The sequence below is a fragment of the Parasteatoda tepidariorum genome, chromosome 9 (assembly GCF_982258835.1).
Source record: "Parasteatoda tepidariorum strain Cologne lab strain chromosome 9, Ptep-v5.0, whole genome shotgun sequence".
NCBI lineage: Eukaryota > Metazoa > Arthropoda > Arachnida > Araneae > Theridiidae > Parasteatoda > Parasteatoda tepidariorum.
This window is the reverse complement of record NC_141763.1, coordinates 33065004-33087622: the sequence shown is the minus strand read 5'-3', so window position 1 is coordinate 33087622 and position 22619 is coordinate 33065004. Positions and strand designations below refer to the sequence as shown.

General features: G+C 27.1%; 1 protein-coding gene across 1 annotated transcript in view; it reads right to left on the bottom strand.

Moving 5' to 3' along the window:
- Positions 1-22273, bottom strand: part of LOC107436512 (man(5)GlcNAc(2)-PP-dolichol translocation protein RFT1) — a 33503-nt gene extending 11230 nt beyond the window's left edge. Inside the window, exons 1-9 of the mRNA XM_016048260.4 lie at positions 21879-22273; positions 18253-18338; positions 16287-16403; positions 14497-14686; positions 13472-13573; positions 9758-9886; positions 7875-7950; positions 5737-5787; positions 195-316 (exon numbers count right to left, since the gene is read on the bottom strand). Coding sequence (XP_015903746.1) covers positions 195-316; positions 5737-5787; positions 7875-7950; positions 9758-9886; positions 13472-13573; positions 14497-14686; positions 16287-16403; positions 18253-18338; positions 21879-21941 — 936 coding nt within the window. The 5' untranslated portion in view covers positions 21942-22273. The remainder of the gene's footprint in view (positions 1-194; positions 317-5736; positions 5788-7874; positions 7951-9757; positions 9887-13471; positions 13574-14496; positions 14687-16286; positions 16404-18252; positions 18339-21878) is intronic.
- Positions 22274-22619: the final 346 nt, after the last annotated feature.

Genomic DNA, 22619 nt, shown 5'->3' with positions numbered 1-22619 from the left:
TAAAAACTAACTCAATAGATTAAAATTAAAGGATTTTGACTGGCACTAAAGATACAACTATTAGCAGAAAGACATAATAAAATTACAAAAATACAGACAATATTCAGACACTTATAATATAGTTTAAAGTGAAAGAAAAAAAGTTCAAGACAATAACATTTGGGAAAAAGTTTTTATTCAGATGAAATATTTACCTGAGATTGTGATTTGTTTCTCGGTAATAATTGGGTGAAGAGTAAATATGAACTGTCTTCAATTGGTAAAAATATGAATCTAGCGGCTAAAGAGCCCAGGTTATTAACAACATCATACAGACCTGTAAAAAAGATTTCAAAGATTTAACCATTAAATATGCAATAGAAAAGTTCTCTCACTTCCATAGAAATTAGCTTAAGGTTAATTAAATAATTTAAACGTTTTTTACTTAAAAAGATAAAAGAATAAGATATAATAATCAAATAAAGTATTCCATTCATGGAATACTGTAAACTAAACTCAGTGGCACAACAACCCATAGAGGGCCAAGGCCGACTGTGCCCATCTCAGTTTTCTTGATCTTGGGCTCTGGGGTGCAGGAGCAGATGTTCCGGTCAGGTGGTCAGCCGAGCGCGTAACCCCCAGTGTTTAGTTCCCAAGCATGCTTGGTACTCATTTATCGACCCACTGAAGGGATGAAAGGCTGAGTCAACCTTGCCGGGCTCGAGTATCGAACCCAGGACCTGTGGCATGGGAGCGCGAAGCGCTACCACTCGGCCACTGGGCGTCTTGGAATACTGTAAGTAGAAAGAAAATCATGATAAAAAACTTTTTTTTTTTAGAGAAAGTTTTAAAACCAAAATATTTTAATTTTACTTTATTGAAATCTTATTTGCATTTTATAAACATATAATTCATATAGATTAAGGATGAAGCATAACGACTCAGTTCTATTGGATTGTTTTCTTGTAGTGATATATTTAAAAGAAAGTGGAAGCTTTGATAAAAGTGGGGGAAAATAAGTGTGGTGTTAAGATGAGTGTATAATTAAATATTACTTTTAAAATACATACACTGAAATGAATAAAAATACACTGAAATAAATGTACAGTCGGCAAAAAAAAAAAGATATCACCCTGAATAACTTTCGTTCTAATGATCGGATTTTCACGAACTAAGTGTTAATCTTAATGGTTCCTGGGGGTGACATCAAATATGCTAATTAATTAGTGGTAACTATTAATTAAGTTACGAAATCAGACACAAAAACGTACTTTCTCTGAATAAACATATATTTTTTCTTACATATTTGGATTCTTAACCTTCAAAATATAGGGGGTAGCCGCAATCTGGGAAATATGGTCCCCATAGTTTGGTCAGGAGAGCGATCCAAAGTTCGTACCCCTTAATGTTAATTTCACTTTTTACGTTTTTAGTTATATTTTAAAAACTAATAAAGCAATTCGAAGAAAATTTCACCCAGTCATAAAACTCATTTACCCAAAGATAATTTCACGAAAAAAATAATTTTTAATAATTGTTAATTATTTTTTATTATTTAATTAAATTAAGGATGAAAAATTTTTGAATTATAAGGTATGAATTTTTTTATACCATATTAATCTACATATTTTTCAATTGAAAAATCTAAAGTTTCAACTGTTTTTATTTATTAGAAGCCGAGAAAAATTAAAATTAATTATCTTAAAAAAAATAATTTGGCGACAATGAAGAAATGATTAAATGGAGCGATTAATATTAAAATGTGATAAACTTGCGAGGAACTTGACTTCGCGCGCCTAGCATAAAATTTCATTCATATTTTTTTCGCTAATAATCGTTTGCTTATCTTTTAATTTTTATTTTTTTAAGCTATAAAATACGATGTTTCTTCTTTAGTCGTCTAAAATTCTATTTGCAATTTAGTAAAGAAATTTGAATAAAACATTTTATTGAATAAAATACATTTTATTCAGAGAATGTGGAGTTTTATAAAAGCATGCTTCTGATAGAATATGATTATACAACAGATTGTGCTTCTTTAATGTGATTATTTTTTATTTATTTTTTCTCAATAACTGATAAAATTTCAATAATATACATACGAATGAATAAATTTGGAATAAAATATTCATCAATTTCTTGAATATATATTTTATAAATATTAATAAAAATACGCAGTCAACATTTTTAAGCATCTCTCACAACATCGCAAATTTCTCAAAATCTTATAGGGTAAACTAACCAGTGAAGGAATACTTAAGCTTAGCTTGTCTTTAAAAAAAATCATAAAAATTTCAAAATTTGTAATTTTAGCTAAATGACGTATTTGTTATTAAATGCATGTCGACATATTTGTTATTAAATGCAAATTATGTAAAAAAAAATTTAGATAACTTACATAATATTGTTTTAAGCTTTTGGTGGTTTAAATAATAAGTAGTAAGATAACCAAGTGAAGGAACAGTTCTTAAATTGAATAAACACTAAATTTTCCAGTGAATGAACACTTAATTTTGAGAATGTTTGATGCTCGTTAGGAATCCTTAGGCCACACAGATATCTGTCGCCCTGTAGATGCCTGAATTGACTGATGTTAAATCAGGCGGGCATTAGGAAAAAAAAAATCTTTTAAGTTTTCGTGCCCCCATTTCAGTATCTTAAGGGCCTTACGAGCTCTGTTTAAAAAGAGAGTATCATATCAGATATATGTATATATATATATATATATATATATATATATATATATATATATATATATATATATATATATCCGATATATATATAACAAAAATAATCATAGCAGTATTTGGTGGTAAATGTAGCTTATCGTAATTGAAGAATATGCTGTGCGACATTTTATGGTGAATTTGCGAACGTAAGTTTCAGAATGTATCGAAACATGTGGATGCTATTTGCTAACCATCTTTATCCAAAGAAAACCATGTAACGTAAATATCTAGCAAAATGAAGCAATTTTTTAAACAATGAATTATACAATATGCAACATATTATTTCAATATCTCATTCTTAAACATAACATATTTCAATGCTTTTAAAATGTCACTAAACATTCAGCAATTCATTGAGTTATAGAAAAAAGAAATCGTAAATTACAGAAAACCTTGTGAATGTGCATTAGAATTACTATACAATCTACATTTTATTTTTCATGCACTTTTTTTTTCTTCAAACTTTCATGCCTAGAAGACTCGATTAAAGCTGTAAAAATCATTATCCCTAAAATTTTGTATATAGCTATTATAAGTTATGTTAATTTGATTTTAGTATGAAATCCTCGAATAAACATAGCAAAAATAGCATAATCTAAATAATATCAGATAAAAAGTTCATGTATTTAAATTCTGAAAACTTATAAATCGATTCAAATTTTCTTTTCCAAAGAGATTAAAATGATTTTTTATTTTATTTATTTATTTATTTTTTTTTTGCTTTTTGGACATAAATGAACTTAAAAATTGTCTATTGTCTAGAAACTTCGAGGTGTTTTCTATTAACTATTAATTAAACCTCTCAGAGCAATCACAAAACATTATTTCAATTTTTTTACAGTCAGAAATTGGTTGCCTAGCAACCTAGTAAAATTAAGCGTTTCTCTTTTGAATCAGTCAAGGGTTATCTTAAAATATTTATTTGCGCAGGCGACTTTTTTTGGCGGTTTTCTGGACTATCGCCAAATATATAAACCTTTATTGCAACCCAATTTACGACCCAATTGTTTTAAAATTTTGTCTACCCCCCCTAATTCAAGTGTCTAGATTCCAAATATGTAAAAAAAAATATATGTTTATTCAGAGAAAGTACGTTTTTGTGTCTGATTTCGTAACTTAATTAATAGTTAGCACTAATTAATTAGCATATTTGAGGTCACCCCCAGGAACCATTAAGATTGACACTTAGTTCGTGAAAATCGGATCATTAGAACGAAAGTTATTCAGGGTGATATCTTTTTTTTTTTGCGGACTGTACTTTGCTTATATTTAAATATCTAAACACAAAAAGTAAAATATTTGTTACTTGTTATTTAATTAAAGAAATAATACTAATAGTTCCAAAAAAAATTTCCATTTAGTATGCAGAGTATATATTGCTGTAGAATATACAATATTTATCAACATTAATAGGAAAAGTGTATTCACTAGTATATTATAACTGAACTAATAGTGAGTAGGATCTTTCTTAAGTTGCCAACACTTAGCATTTTTAAGGCGTAATATTAGGACTTGCATACATTTATTTAAATTGTGTGTTAAGGCGCTGGCAAAAAAAAAACAACAATATAAATAAACTTTGTTAAACCAAGAAAGAAATAATCAAGTATTCATTTTGCTATCTGTTTAAATATAAGAAAAACCTCTCCCACAAAAATTAAGAGCTTCTCAGCTTCAGAATTCTTGGAGCATGAGAAGTATCAAGACACAAAAAAGCCAAATTAAAGAGTTACTACTATATCTTAAAATATGCTGGCAAATTTACATCAATATGCTATTTAAGTATTAATTGGGTTGCATGCTTGCTTTTATCAATTGTTTTTATGCTTCTAAACTATATTTAGAATAGAAAATTTAAAAAGAAATAGCAGACCTGTCAATCAGAAATTCATAAAATCTGAGATTCCTTGTGATCATTACATAGCATAATAAGCAAAATTATAAAAAAATTCTTCCAAAAACAACTCCTTTTGGCTTGCCTACATATTGTCCACAAAAAAGTACACGACTGGGTTTGGACTTTCATTTTCATGGCTGAATATTCTCTCACAGCTGACATTGGTTAAGAGAAATGGTCACTACCATTGCCCACCCAATGTGGCAATATTATTTTTAGCTTTCTCATCTGATGACTTTACACCATTGTGTATTTATCCAATTAAACAAAGTGGATAAATTCAGGAATATATTTGCATAGTAAAGCTCAAAATGGAGTTTATAGAACAGTAGGTAACGAGCTCTTGACATCTTTTCCTAATTTAAGAGTGGTAAAAAGAATACATATCTAGGCACAACTATGCCTCTAAATTATCCCACCTCAGAAAAGAAATCATAATGAATATAATTATTAAATCTTCTTTTAATTTTCTATGTAGATCTTTTTTTTAATGCTCCTCTACAAGTTTGAAGTAAAATTATTAGCTTTTGATAGTTAATAATGAATTTAGATATAAGTATATAAGCAGCTTAAAGTATCCTTTAAGTAATGAGCATATAAAGATAAATAATATATGTTTAACTTGCTTTGAAAACTAAAATAATTACCATAATCTTAATGTATGTCTCTAAAAATTAACTAAACATTTTAATTTAAAAAGAGAAAATCGGTGCTTTTCAACACACTTATGCTTTACCCATGGGCTCACTTTTAACCCTACGCTGAGTAATATAGTATGAAACTGAACGAGTATGAAAGTTAATAAAAGGGGAGCAGAAGAATAGCCAAGGACCAGTTTTTGGGCACCATCAAGGTCAAAATAAAAAATAATAAATAAATAAAAAACATGCTTTTTTAAACATGCACCTGATGGAGGATTAATGGAAATTATAATTACTTGGAACTTATCAAGAAGCATATATTGAATGAATATAAGAAATAATATAAGAAAACTATGGTAATGATAGTTTTCTAATATAGAATATAAGAAAACTATCATTACCATACATAGCTCTCATACATACAACTCTTAAAATATAAGGAACAATAAGAATTAAATAAAAAAAATTTTTAATACAGAAATATCTATACCTTGCTCAGCAAAAGAAAGTAGGCTAAAGAAGGTCATTAGATATCGTTCCCCTAGAAATAGAATATTAAAGGGTTGGTTCTAATTTTTCACAGCATCAGTTAATATCACAGCACTATATAACTTTTTATCATCAAACATAAAAATTAAAAAGAAAAAAAGCTAAATAAGATTTTCATTTTTTAAATTCTTATATAATATTGATAAGTTATTAATACAGTCATAATTACTTTTTAAGACAGTTTTAAGTACACAAATATATTCAAAATAAGATACTCTGATTGAGCCAAAGAATTTTTTTTTCTCAAAATGCCACAAAATTTCTTCATAAAAAAAATTAAAAACTTTATTTGAAGTTAATTTTAAAACCAGAATTAGTCTCTAATATTCGCTTATCAGGTACTTAATATAATTTATCATATCTTAACTTAAGTTAACATCCTTTTAGTAATAGTAAGTAAAACAATAATGCATTGGAAAACAGATATTTTGATAACATAAACATACCTGCCAGCTTTTAATCCCTTCAAAGATGATTTTCGATAGTGGTAGTAAAATAGAATTTGAATTACAATTTTAGGCAGAAACATACGTTTTATTTTGAAAATGCCTATCGGGACAACCACAACAGTATTACACATTAATATAATGTTTGATTTCTTAAGCAATAGGGGTGGTCAAAAAGATTATAAATTAAGTTTATAAATGCAAGGAATATATAGAAAGCATACATTTTACTACCGCTTTAAATATAAAAATAAATTTTTACGTCAAATGTGTAAAAGTTGGCAGGTATGCATAAAGACTGTGTTACTTAAAGAAAATCATAAAAAGGAAAATAAATTTTTTTTTCACTAAGCTCATTTACTTAACTTCTCTGGCTTTATGGTAATCAATATATGGGAAGAAAAGGCAGGCAATATAGTTATAAATATCCAGTTTTTCTAATTATAAAGTTGTGACAGAAAATCTGAAATTCCAACTTTACTTATTATTTTAATAAAGATATAATTTAAATAATTGCTGATCAATCATGATTTTTTAAAGGGAAATTTATAAAATTATTTTTAGTTACACTTAAAAGGAAGAACTTTGGTTCAATAAAATTACCTACCTATCCTTATTGCCAGAGCTGGCTTTTGTTTTATTCTTATTAATTTGTAGACTAATTTGATTTGCATATTTATAAAATATTTCAGCTTTCTTTTCAATACCTAGATGAAATGAAGACAACGTCAACTGCATAAACAAGATCTTCTAGGGTGGTGTTAAAATTACATCTAATCCCACTTTTTTTTCAATTTTGTTTATGCTCTTTATAATCCAATCAATGGCAATTATGAATAAAAATCAAGACAATACATATCCTGTTCTTACTCCTGTTTGAACACCAAGGGAGTCTGTCACTTACCTCAATGCATGCTTGATTTCAATCATTAAGGCTTTTAAAGATATTGATAAATTGTTTTGGAATTTTGTAGTTTTTCAATATTTTCCACAGCTTGTCCTGATCGATTGAAGTCAATAAAATTTAGATATTAAGATGCATTCCTCTCCAAGCTATTCAATTATATTCCCAAGAACAAAATTTGCTTTGCTGTGCAGTTTTAAAGAATGGAAACCAGCTTATTCTGCTTGCAAGTATACCTCGATTCCAGTCAATAAAATTAAGCATTCATCAATTGTGTCATTTACGAGAGTGGGAAATAAACCACAGTAAGTCACTAGGGAAAACAAGTAATCAAAAAAGAATAAATCGTTTAGTCTCTCTAGTAAGCAATGTTTTTAAACAATGAATAAAAATTTACATTACAAAAATAAAGGGATAAAATCAGTTTTTCTTTTTTGGGAGTCCCTCTCTCAAAGGGGAGGCAAAAAAGGTTATTTCTTTATCTCCACATAAATTTTTGTGAAAAAGATCCTTACAATTAGTTTACTCGTCAAACTAAAACAAAGTCATTTATAGAAATACAATACAATGAGAGCTGCAAATACTGTTGCAAGAAAGAAAATGAGGCTGATTAATTAGAAATAAACAACAATAAATTTTATTTTGGTAAATAATTTAAAAAATTTACAACGTACCCAATGTCTATAAAATTCAGACTAATAGAAGAGAAGAAAAAAAATAAAAGTTTACCTTCAGTAAGAAGTTGTTTTAGTAAAGTTTGTTTAAAAAAGCTCCAAACTAGCTTTAAATCTTCAAGATGAACAAACTAAAAATTAAACATAAGTTTTATAATATTAAATAAATTGAAATATATATATAATATAATGTGCAAGAAACAAGAAACATTCTATTTATTACTTAAAAGAAACATCACACCAATTTAAATAAAGAGCAGAGTAAATGAAAATTTGAAGTGACATTTTAGAGTAAATTAGTTTTAAAGTTTGTGCATTGGTAGTTGGGAATAAAAATTGCACTTTGTCTTAATTTCTTGTCCGAAGGCTTTCAATTTCTAACACTCATTTAAATTGATTACCTCATATCATGTGTGGTGTTTCATTTAGTATTAAAAGACTTCTCTTCAATTGGTAGCAAATACACTTGCAACTTTCTTTTATTCCTGAAACACTCAAAAATTGTTATTTAAAGCCTCTACCAATTGAGATAAAATTAATTGACTTAAAAAAACAAAACAATAACTGTTGAATAGTCAAACTAATATTAAACAAAGTTCTTTCCCCCCAAAATCTCATTTTTTTAAAAAATGTCATTTAGAGCCTTTACCTACAACACTTTTCAATTAACTACTATGTAATATCTATAATTTTATTTAAAATAAAGAAAACAAAGCACTTAACTATTTTAAATAGGTAATACAATAATATTATCAAACACGTTCAATATTTATGATAGATTTAAAAGGCAAATTCTAGTTTTTAAAAAGTGATGACTTTTAGAAAACAATTTAATTTATAATTAGCATCTATAAAAATATCAAGATTCTTATTGCTTGCATAAATACGATAGTTTATATTATATAATCATAAGTCGTGAATAAGTTTAAAAATAAATACAGAATGTTTGAAGGAAAAAAAATACATTAGTATGAACTTGTATATTGTTAAACTTTTTAATTAGAGCAAAATAATAAATTTCCTGTTAAACAAAATACACGTTGGTTTGGGAGCCTTCCTTCACAAAATATTATTTCACAAATATTTTAATAATAATCTTTTTTTTGACAAACAAATATAGCTAATAAATTTAGTTTTTATGTAACAATAAAATTTTTTTTTAATGAGAAATACAAATTCAATCACCGGTCTAAAAATGCTAGATCATTTTTATTAGAATTCAAATCAAAAATCCTTATTTTAAAGTATATTTGTACATTTTGTTATTATTATTAAAGAACATTTGTTCAATTTGATTAATAGAATCTTAAAGTTTAATAAATTACTGTTCTCTTTTAATCTTGTTTGATTTTTGGTGTCCTCTGTTTAGCAGCTGAAATAAGAGAACTTTACCAAACACTAAAGATATTTAAATCCACCGTGAAAAAATGTGTTTTTCCTTAAACAATTAAATTTATGCAAGATACATAAAAAATAAAGTTTATTTATATGAACTACTGAATTTAACTATTTACTGATGTATTTTGTTGGTACTTCTTTAGGATACGAGGCTGAGAGTCTCTTTAGGACCACAAAGGGTCAAACAAACAAACAAAAAAACTTTTTTTAAGACACATAGTCCACTATGCATGATTGATGTCTGACTCACTTTTAATCACTTAACAAGAGTACATAATATAAAAATTTCCTTGTTGTCCTGCCTAGATTCCCTTTAGAGAAACAGTATAAAAATCTGTTAGTTGTGCGAGAAAGTAATCAGGTTTTACAAGTCAGTTCAAGAATTAAAAAAATATAATTGCTTATTCTCCAGAGAAAGGTACACTTTTATGAAAAAATTCAAATGTTTATGCGACTGGATAGAACAAATGTAATAACTTTAGAAATAAAATTATGTTTTAAAAATGCAATGATTGGTAATAAGACAATAAAAACACTTACTGTCATAGTTAGTTTCGGAAAAGTATCTGCAATGGAATTAATCAGCAAATCATGATTAGATTCATTTGTTTTGAGATAGTAGGTGAAATAACCATAGTAGCTACATGTATACACAATGGAACTCAGTATCTAAAAGAAATTACATGTGAGACTTCTTAAATAAAAACCATAATCATTAATAATAAGAACAACTCTCACATTAAAAAAGATTTCAATGAACTAGGAAAATATCTAACATTTAAACAAATTATGTAAACTAAAAATATTAATGAGATTTTAAGCAAATATATTCTTTAGATAAAAAACTGATGTTTAAGTACTGACAAATTCTTTTTTTCTTTTAATTGTAATCATCAATGATTTGAGTAACTAAAAAGTAAGAATGACTCAATATTATTTCTAATTGCAATTTTCCTTTAAAACCAGGTTTGGAACAAAGAGTAAATAAAGATACCAACTGTACCCAAATTATACTTTAACAGAAAAAATTAATTTGAACTGAATAGTAAGAAAAACACCTTACAATAAAAAATAAATCATTAGGGTTTGAAAAAAAAAGTGGAAAGGGTAAAATATTTTGAGAAATATGTACAGGATAAAATCTAAAATTTAAGTGAAACATTTTTAAGAAAAGCATAAATGACACCCAACTCCATAAATTATTTTAAAGGGAAATATCTCGATAAATGCATGTCTGATCAGAAAAATAAAAATGTTTGATAATTTTTTTTTGCTCCAGTCTAGTGAGACCAAACATCTCTCTCCCTTTGAAAATCAATTTTATAATTACTGCATCATTTGTGAACCCCACCCAAAAGCTTGAAAGGCAAAGTTGACTTCTTTTATCTACAGAATCCAAATCTACAATAATAATTATAGTTTCCTTCGTAAGATTTTGAAATTAGAACAAACCTTAGAATTCGGTGCCATTAAAAGCCTCTTTTCAAAATACTTCACAAGCATATATTTGGATTTATAATATTGTAATATTTAACCATTTCTACACTTTTTTGACATCCTGCAAAGTAAGAAATCATTCAGCCATAAGTATACAGATGAGGGTTGGTATTTTGACATTAAAAATTTGTTTTTGAAATTACAAATATCAAAAAATGGCTTAAATAGTAAATTTTTTTTTATTTAATTGTCAAAAAAACTCAGGACAAAGGTAGGAACTCTTTAAAAAGAATAAGATGGGTAATTTAAAAGTAAAAAAAATAAATAAATAAAATAAAAAACTTAATGTTATATTTTAATAAACATTTTAAATATTTGAACTACATTTAAATTTAATTATTTGAACTATATTATTAATATTTGAACTATATTTAAAAATTCACTGTTACTTTAAATTCAATCTGGTTAATTTAATATGGATTTAGTTTTAAAAAAAACAATAGAAGATTATAGAAATATGTCTAAAATTTTGCATAAACAATAGGCATAAATGAAAAAAAGAAAAAAGTCAGAAAACTGATGAAGTAAAAAATTTCAGCCATGTAATATTGCACACGTGCAATTTAACATAACAGAAAATTGCAAGTGTGTTTAATATTTATACTCACTTTTAACTATTTAACATAAACTCAAAAAGTCAAATTAAGTGATTGTCTTTAAAAAAAAAAAAAAAGAAAAAAAACTTTGTTTTCAAATTGCAACATTATACCAATTTAATCATGTACAATTTAGATGTGCTTATAAAAATTAAACATGCATAAAATTAATCTCAACATGATTAAAATCAGGTAAATAAAAAGTGTTAAAACTTCAATACACAGGAATAATATTGATAGTTATACTTAACAGTTTGAAAAAAAATTAAATTTTCTAAGGTAAGATTATTCTTTAAGCAATTTATTGACGGAAAAAAAAAATGTTTTACCTTATTGTTTAATTGCAAGATGTCCATATAATTAAGTGGAAAAATGTTACATTTCAGATTTTTAATGGTATTTGACAGACTATATTTAGGTATTTGATAAAAGGTTTTGCTATGACATTTTCATCTGTAGTTAAAATTGTTACATAAAGTACATATAAAAAGTAAGGCTTACTGTCAAGCCAGGTAAAGATAGATAGCTTTATTATTAAACTTATAACTAAAGATAGTCAAAAAGTATCACTTTTTTTTTTGTCTTAAACTTGATTAAAATAATAAGTTAATACAGCAGACATATAAAATACTAAATCGAAAACTAAATCTCTTTAATTATTGTCAAATAGTAATAAAATTATTGATCATTATGATAATTCTTTGCTGACAGTAATTGAAGAATAAAAAGATTAAAGAGTGAAATAAAGAAGCCTACATAGTTTATATGTTAAATCCTGTAGTATCATATGGGATTAGAGTTTAATGGCACATGTTCAAGGAAATCAGTTAAGTTACACCAAGCAAATGAAGCTAAAGACTATGTAAGACATAAAATCAAAAGGAAAAAGGGAGTAGCAAACAAAATAAAATAAATTTGGATTGCTTTGTAAGTCTTTATTTGAAAGCAAGCATTCTTAAGAGCAGAGTTTATATAGATGATGAGTATAGTATAAATTTGACACTAATTTCTACATAAGTTAAGTATTTGTTTTTTTTTTCCAGAATAAATTAGATAAAAGCAATGGTTGAAGATTAAGATAACTTGTTATAACTCATACTATTTGATACTAACTCTAATTAATAAGTTATTTTGATGTTAATTATTTAAGACATACATGTCGTCAAATATATTTGAAAATATGAAATGAAAACACTAAAATATATAAAATAAGTAAATATAGTATAAAACAAAAGAGCGTATATATATACATAAGGTTCACACCAGCAATTATGATTTGTTTTTGTTGGTCGGTCCACAAAAGTTATTATTCATTGCAGTTATTGATAGATTTCCACATGGTTTTTCAAACCAAGACAATTATTTTTATTAGAAAGTATTTTGATTTACTTAGTTTTTTATCCCTTTACCGGCACTTATTGCTATATTTCTAAGTAGTTTCAAAATTCTGATAATTTTTGATGTACTTGATTTGTAACGATTTTATTGTAAACTCAAGTGGTCTTGTTGATCGCTTTTACATCAGTCTTTTACTACCCATTTCTATGACATTTTTAAAATTCTAATATCATAATTTTTTAAAAATGATTTATAAACAACACACAAATGTGAATCTTGACTTACTCATTAAGGTAGTCACTTTTTAAGGTGTTTGATGCATGATGATTTTTTTAAACTCTTTCGTCAGTATTTTTCCATTTTTTAGGCACTTGTTAGATGATTTTTACAAGTGATTTTTCTTGATTTTTTGGCAGCATTCAACATACTTTTTTGGTAGCATTACTATGGGTTTAATCATAAATAATATTATTTTGATTTTTTATGACAATGATATGGATGTCATAATATGCTAATAATTCAAATCATATGCATGAACAACATTCATCATTCATGCGTATAAGTTTGGTGACATTTGTTAATAACCTGGCAACCATGCTGGTGTGATCTCAACAACTGTATAGATATGAAACATTCAATGACATGAATGAAAGCAATTTTATGGTCAAAAGAGGAGAAAGAAGAATCTATATATATATTTTTTTTAAATGATCAAATAAATAAGTGGTGGTTAACAAGAACGAAGTTAAAATTACAAAGTATCAATGTTATTTTAAAAACTAAATTACAAATTATTTTATTTACAAAAATCAAAATACATTACCTGACTGAAACAAAAACAATACATAGCAGAATGAGGCCATCGACTTAGCAAAACAACCATGCAGAAACTTCGAATTGTTAACATTAACCCTTCATTGACAACCTTAAAAAAAGAACTTAATCTAAGCAACTTATAATGCTCAAATGTAATTAAAATATAAAATAACAATCAATAAAAAAATATTTATGAATAAAAAAATGCTAAAATGTTGCAGTTATTTGATCAAAAAAATCACGTAAATAAATTTGTAGCAGAGAATTAGAAATAAAAAATAATAATATTTAATAGAAAGTTGAATTAAACTGCAACTCAGTGCCAAATAAACTTAATGCTAAAAAAGTAATCCTACACTTTAAATGAACATTTTCTTTTAAATCACATTTTAGGTCAACTATTCTCTGACACATAAAAGAAAATTAGTTATTTGTACGCAAGTTAATTTTGCTTAAACTGAGTCAGAATTTCATTTAAAAAAATACTTTTTAAGGAATTTTTTTAAGACAACAAATGCAAGTTCAACTTCTAAAAAAAAGCACAACGAAGAATAATGAGTACAAAATTCTAAAAAGATAACTTTAAAAAAATAGTAATAATTTCTGAAAATTAGAGAATTCCTTAACATCTAAAATTTGTTTTAGTTATAAATGTTTAATATGAAAAATATAATATTGTTACAAAAATACACGTTCTTGATTTAAATTTTTGAACATTTGTCTCAAAATTTTTTAGCCTTTTACCTTGCTATTTGATTGCTTAGCAAACAGGTTTTCAAACATTATGTTCAATAGGCATGCATTCTAAGGATGATAGATTAATTTTTGACAAAGCATTCAATAATAATAGTTACATTTTCTCGCATTTAGGTTATGTATTTCCTGAACATAAAATTAACAGTTATTACAGAAAGTTGATTTTGTAAGTGAAAGTAGACAACTTTTGAACTTATTTAAGATAATGTGGGTAAGTTTATGAAATTTAATAATATTTATTTATTAAATTAAACTTTTTGTAACTCATTAACTTACTTTCAATTTTATAAAATGGCAACTTTGACTAAAGACATAAATGGGTTCTGCAAGACTTTCAATGAGGACTGATAATATCACAATGTTTACACCACTTGTGTAATCAGGAACTAAAGTTGGATCAGGTTTTTCCAATACATACAACCAGATGTATCGTAACAGGAAAGAGCAAACAAAACACACGGGAACACTAAAATAAATAATTAATAAATAATATTTACTTACAATTAAATATAAGAAATCAATTAACTTTTATTAAAATTAAAATTGGGGAACTTTTAACTTCATAAAACAATAACTTAAAGAAACAAAGTAAAATTTTTCCTATGAATATATCATTAATTAACACTCTCTCTCAGTGGCGCGGCAGCCCATAGAGGGCCAAGGCCTACTGTGCCCATCTCAGTTCTCTTGACCTTGGGCTCTGGGGTGCAGGAGCAGATGTTCCGGTTAGGTGGTCAACCGAATCTGAAACCCCCAGTGTTTAGTTCCCAAGCATGCTTGGTACTCAGTTATCGACCCACTGAAGGGATGAAAGGCTGAGTCAACCTTGCCCGGCCCGAGGATCGAACCCAGGACCTGTGGCACGGGAACGTGAAGCGTTACCACTCAGTCACCAGGCGTCATCATTAATTAACATCAAACATACATTTAAAAATAATTACAATTTCATCTTTCTCAATAATTCTACTCAATAACAAACTAATTTTCAGTTTTTGACAAAAAATATTTTTCTGTTTAAATAGTATAGAAACAAAAATCCAATTTAGAAACATATAGAAAATTGCTTCAGAAACAATAGTAGACTTTATCACTTTTCAATACCTATCAAAATGAATAATTGATCCAATATTTTAACCCACTGGCGGTTAAGGAAATGGGCAAAATTGGGAGAATGTTTCTCCCCTACACACAGTTCCCCTATCAGTTAACATGGGAAAACCGGTTTTGCTATGCAGAGAAGACTGCAGGTTAAAATGCAACTTTTTACGTGCAGAACCGTCAGTGGGTTAAACAAGTCTTCTAATTAAAATTTAATATAGGCATCATATTAATATGCAGATTTATTTTTTTTGTGTAATTAGTAATAGGTGCAATGCCCAAAATAAAAAAGTGAACACCCAAATAAACTTTTAATCTAATAATAGAATTTTCATATACTAAAACATCATCTTAATGATTTGAGAGAAAAAACCTTAAATATGCTGATTAATTAGAATAGATATTTTAAGTCATTAGATCAGATTGAAAAATGAGCTTTTTTTGAAAAATGAGCTGACCTTCATTTTTATTTTGACGGATTCGATTCTAGAATCTCAAAATATGGAGGGAAGCTGCAATCTGGATAATATGGTGTCTATAGCTTGATCAGAAGAGCAGTCAAAAGTATAGGTCCTTTAATTTTAATTTTTGCATATTTCACCGTACTTTGAGAGTTTTCTAAGTGAATCACAAAATTTTTACACACAATTATAAAATTTGTTCACCAAAATATAATTGCATGCAAAAATCATATTTAATAATCATTTATTATTCTATTCATTATGAGTCAACAAAATTTTGAATTTTAAGCTATACAAACTTGAACATTATTTTAAGGAATGTAATTTTGAATGGTAAAATACAAAATTTGAACAAAATCGGACGAATCGTTTGTGAGCACTTCAATTTTAAATATATGCATTTTTTAAAATTTGATAATGATGGTCAGGAATTTATAACTCCCCTTAGAAAAAATATAAACTAACAGTAAATGATATCAGCGATAAAAAAAACACCTTATTACTCACATCAACCATAATAGATTAAACTTTTGTTGAAGACTTTTCTTATCAAAAGTTGATAAACATGAACGACGAAATGCTTCTCTGCTAAGACAATGGCAAGTAGAATACAACAGCAGTAGTCTGTAAAGAATGCATACAAATTAAAATTTTTCTTCATTTTGAATTAACTTAATTTTTTCAGCAAAAATAGATTTATATATACTATAAAAATATTACAAGTTTCAATATGAATAATTAAAATTTTTAATGATAATTTGTATAAACGGTCAATTTTTTAGGTTTACGAATATGTCAAGTGTTATGCAGTGGCATGCAGAGAGTAGTACCAAGGGGTAATGCATTAAGCCCAAAAAGGGTATCCATTTGAACTAGTAGAAGGTAAGGGTATCTATTTGAATCTTAGAGAAATCAGTTTTCTTCAAAAAGCACTAGTTTTAAAATTATAAATAAATGAAGTTATTGACCAAATTTTTTAATGGTAGAATATTGGAAAGGGTTAATTTTCTTGATAAAATATCGTGCGAAACGTATGTTTTGCAATGAAAAGCAAGTTTTATATGAACCACGATTTAACTCCTGCCCTTCTCGCTCCCGTGATATTGACGGGTTGGAGTGTTAAGTAGTAACGCGGCAATAAGAACAAAACTAATTCATTTCTTTTGCCCGGAAAACATTTTATTTCTCATTTTACACACCTTATGGCAGTAACAGGATATTTTTAAGGTAATTGCAGATAGTTGGTTTATTTTAAACTAGTTGCAGCACTAATCAAATATGTAATACAAATACAAAAGTAAAAAAAATAGGCACTTTTATGACTATTTTCTTGAAAATTAACCGATTGTTAAAGAGTTAATGATGTTCGTCGAACTGGTAAAAGTTGTAAATACGAGGGTATTGATACATAAGGGACATGGAAATTCTAATAAAAACTAAAATTTAAATGCATACAAATTTAATTATATTTTCTTCAGTATCAAAATAGTTGTAAATACGAGGGTATTGATACATAAGGGACATGGAAATTCTAATAAAAACTAAAATTCAAATGCATACAAATTTAATTATATTTTCTTCAGTATCAAAATACGATCTGATCCTTAAATGTTATGTTTAGTAAAGAAGAAAAACTTACATTATTTTAATAAAATAAAATCTGACAATTTTGTTTGCTTATGCTGTTTTTTTTTTCTTTTTGTCTCAAAGTACACAATGCATTTTCTAACAATTCCATGGCATCCATTTTCCTCTCTTGTTCGTCATGTTTTTGGAAGAAGAAAATTTCCAGTCTCCGCAACATGACTTCTGCTTCATTAAATGGTAGTGATGGACCTGAAGATTTTTCACCTCGTTCATCACAATTAAATTTCATAATTTTAGTTATTGAAATTACCTTTGATTCACAAGTCATCGCATTTTGAATACTTTATAAAGAGGGTATCGACGTTCTCCTAGGACAGAAGTGATCTAAATCTACCTTTTCTGAATACTTTAATGATTTAGTCTTTAGACACATTTTTAAAGTGCAGAATAGTTAGTTTAAAACATCTAACACATTTTACTTTTTCGTTGGATATTAAAAGTTGTACAAGACTAACTCTTTGATATTTCAGTGAAATAGTATTAGAGGACTCTCTACATGGAATTTTTTACAATATTGATCTCGGAAATGAAAGTCGGCCAAGCTTAAATGATGTTAAAAGTGAGAAATTGTTATTAGCTTTTAATGTTAAATCCGAATTCCACTGTATTTTTTAAATGAGCTGATTTAAATTATAAAAATTATGAGGAATCTATAAATGGACTCAAATTTCTACTAAAAGAACTTATGTTAATAGTCTGTTGATCAGTTAAAATTATCAAAATAATAATTATTTATAATTTATAAAACAGCTTCTTTCTTTTCTTAGACCGCATATAATGAAAATCGAACATATTTTCAAAAACATAACATGCATTTAATACTTACCTTACATTAATAACTCCAAGAGCTTCACGGCAAATAAAACGAAAGATGATAGCATTTGATAATGAAGATATAATTCGAACTAAAACCTACAAAAGAAATTTTTTTTTATTTTACAAGATAAGGTACCATAAATTAAAATTTTTCCCCTCCCAATTTTAAAGCATTGTATGTAAATATGTAAATGAATAATTATAGAATTTTTCCGGTTATTTTTCTTCAACTGCTAATGATTAATAAAAATAAAGCAAACTAATACAACATATAGTCTGTCTAAGCTAAGAACTCCGCCCGCCAGAAAGTCTGAGGTCGTCTGGTGCTATGGAAACAAGAATGGCGCATTTTATGGAGGGTAGCTTCACTCTAGGAAAGAGATTCCTTTTCTCTTGCCGACCAGAGCCGAAACCAGTCCAAAACAGTGACCCCGCACCCCTACTTGAAATAGTCATACCTCGTTACCATAGTCACCACCACAGGTCCAGACGAATGTCTGGAGGAGTTCTTGTTTTAGACAAACTATAGCTAACATTTCAGAAATCTAATAGTATCAGTAACACTTAACACCTTTGATTTAGCAGCAAGTATGAAAATAATAATCATCTGGCCACTTGCTTAACATAATATGGTAGTGTTTACTTTCATACCAGTTAGCATAATTAAAATTTATCTATATGATAGGCAAAGTAAGAAATCTTAAAATATTGTACTAAAAAGGTCAAACACCAAGAAAAATGCACAAAAATGTTGGATTGTATAGGTCAACACAGAAGTATAAGAAAACTATGTCCTGCACTATATAAATTTAAAAAATAGAGGTTGAAAAAACTATGAGGATTGTTTGTAATATTTCTGACAAAAACACATTATATATGAAGATTATTAAAAGCAAGGTTACAGAAATTCAGCATAACTTTAACTTTCTTGTCTATAGTGCTGATTTTGGCAAAAATAAACACTAAACGTGTTATTTCATAAGAATTAGATTTATAAATATTTTTGTCTAAATCTTTCTTATGCAAAGAAATTAAGAGAAAATATTAATTATTTACAATAAAAACTACTTTTAAACCATTGATTTTGCTTTTGAGAAGCAAGCTTTCGATTCAAATTGTAAAAACAAAAATATATGTAAACTTCACGACTATTTATTTATATTCCCTAGAAATTTCAAAATAAAATTTATAATTCTTTATGTCGAGATGAATAAATTTTGAAAATCAGGTGGAGAGATTTCCATATCATGACTAGTGGCAGAATAATCACCAAGTTTTGTCAATTTCTGGCAGGGTTCGTTGATTTAAATCAGCTTGATTTAAATCACGATTTAAATCTTGATTTAAATCAAATGATTTTTTTAAAAAAAATCATTGATTTAAATCAACTGATTTTTTAAAACATATATATATTGATTTTAAAAGTTAAAAAACAGTGTTTTAAATTATTGATTCTCTTATTATTTTCTTTTCTTAGTCTTAAAATTTTTTTTAAATAGCTGCATTAATTAATTTTAGTTAATGAAATTACCTTCTTTCTTGGGTGTGTGTTAAATTCCAACACACTTAAAATTACATTTTTAAAAATCTTTTTATTCTTGAGATTGAAAGTACAGATTAAAGTAAACATTTAATGCTGTCTTAATATAGACTTGCAAAGCTGTAGAAAGTAAATATTAAACATGAATTTTTTAAAAAAAAAAAATTCAAATAATGCTAATTAAAATTCTACCTTTTCATTGAAAAAGCATGGAATTAAAATCTACATTATATTTTATTGGTGGAAAGTGTATATTTCGAAAGCTTGCAGTTATGTTAAAAAGCAATTACCCTAATATACCAAAAAGAGAAGAAAAAAAAGGCTGATGAATTCAGATATTTTTTTCCTGATATAGTGTTATTCTTCCCTTTCAAATTCTTTCAAAGTCTATTTGAAGCAGTAGGGTTATTAACTGGTATTTTTTTTTCTCATGTTTACAGTATCTTTGACATTATCAAATTTTCTATAAAGAAATTTTGTGAGAAAAACAATTTCCAATGAGTACACAGATTTGTTTTAAATATTTTTTTAGCTTATCTATTTTGATGTAGGATTAAAAATGAATATTTTAAAATAAAAATATTGATTAAATATTTATTTATTTTTTGATGAATGACTACATTTATAAACACAATCTGTTACATTTATTTTGTCATTTCAAAAATCAAGAGGAAAAAAAATCATAATTTTAAATTAAAATTATGGTTTGCTAATTGAAACTTTGCTTTAATAGTTAAAATACAGGGATCTGTCCAAGCCCAATTTACTACCGTTTAGCGGTACCTTCAGAAATTCAACTCTAGGAAAAACAGTAGAATAATTTAATAAAATACATTTCTGCAAATTTTATTTCTGTGTCTCATAAGAAACTATAAATCCATATTTATACCATATTTTTGTGTTGATTTCTTAATATAATTTTTAATTTTCACAAATTATGTCTAAATTTTCACAAAATAGGTACCTCTCAGAAAAACCTAGACAGAAAGTCTGAAGTATCCTTTAAATTCTCTATTTCATCTAGTCTTTAAATTTCCCTTATGCATTTGTTTCAAAATGGTTGCTATGCATTCAAAGCTATGTATTATAATGAAAATTATTTTAGTAAGTTAGAGCTTCTAAAATATTGTTATAATATAGTTTTAATATTTATTTAATTTGATTAAACAGTTAAAGTTTTTTAAATCATAAATTAAAGTTTTTACAGTGTATTTGAATAAAAATAAAAAAAATCTGATTTAAATCAAAAAAATCTAAATTCTTTTGATTTTTTTTTGAAAAATCAAAAAAATCACGAACCCTGATTTTTGGACAGCGGCCTGCAAGAAACTAATCAAACCCCTGAGCAAATATTTATATGTTTTTTTTTTTTTTTTTTTTTAATTTCAAGTTTAAAATCTATTTGGCACCTTGGTGGGTGTAGTAGGAACGACAGATCACGATACGGAAATATCCCCAATTAGGTGGGCTAAGAACCATATTTTTCTCCCCAATCAATACATCCTCACTAGTATGGGGCCAGGATAGCCTAGTTGATAGGGCACTGGGCCAATGTCCAAGAGGGCATGGGTTCCATCCCCCTCGACCGAAGACTCCCAGTGTAGCAAATGGTAACTGATGCACGTTAAATCTGTCGGGTCACAAAGTCCTCCATGTTCTCATAACAAATCAAACCTCTGGGGGTACTGATCCAAGAGTCTTCTGGATTGGTTCAAATATACAAGGCTACAGAGATGAACATTAGCAGTTGTAAACCCAAAATTGGGTCGGCTGTTTAACAACGGTTATAAAATATAAAATCCTCATTAATATCCCTGCAGTCTTTTTCACTATACTATTGTTTCCGACTTTCAATTTACCTAGTAACTAAAATAAACCAAGAATATATATTCAATTGTATATGGTACCAAGAGTAAATACGTACAATAATATGTTGAATAACAAATTCAGGTGAATAGTAATATAACATAGTACCGAGAAAAAAAATAATACAAAATTGCTTTTATATCAATATTAATTTTAGTCAATATCAGTCAATCATTAAAAAATTACTTCTGCATTATCTATAAGCAAAAATATTTTGAATGCCATATTACCTGTAATATAATATTACAAGAAGCCGATAACAGAGCAACACTTATAACTTTATCTTCTGCCATTACAAATACCTACATTTGACTACTTTTAAGTTAATAATGCGTGAAAGCAATATTTCAAGGGGAACTTGACACGTATCATATTTTGCAGAGAGATACAAATTTTAGAGAAAGTTTCAAAGGAAATGTTCTGTAGAATAACTGCAAGTTCTAAATATAAACCAGCTGGTAAAAGAAAACAAAGCAGACTCAACGCTGATTGATTGATGTGTAAGGTAGTTTTGACTTATTTCTGCTTTACTCAAGATTCCATAACAACAATTTTAATAACAAAATACTTCCCAAGTGACGTCATATACTAATAGTTGTTGAACTGATAAATGAAGACTGAGGAGAACAATGGTTTCTGTCAAAGAAATCTGATTCCGAGAAAAACAAACTTGAAGGTTTGAGATTTTTAAGAAGCAAGATCTCGATTGAAATTGTAAAAATAAAAGATACATAAATATCACGACCATTTATTTACATTCCCTAAAAATTTCAAAACAAAATTTAAAATTTGAAAAAATAAAAAAAGTGTATAGTAAAAAGTTAAAAATTAAATTTTGAAAATCGAGTGAGCCGTATTTTCCTCAAAATTTCTTCCCAATCAATACACCATCACTAGCATTCCTACAGTCTTTCCCACTATATTTTCTTTGTTTTTCTTGTTGGTCCATATTCACATTTTAATAACTCGAG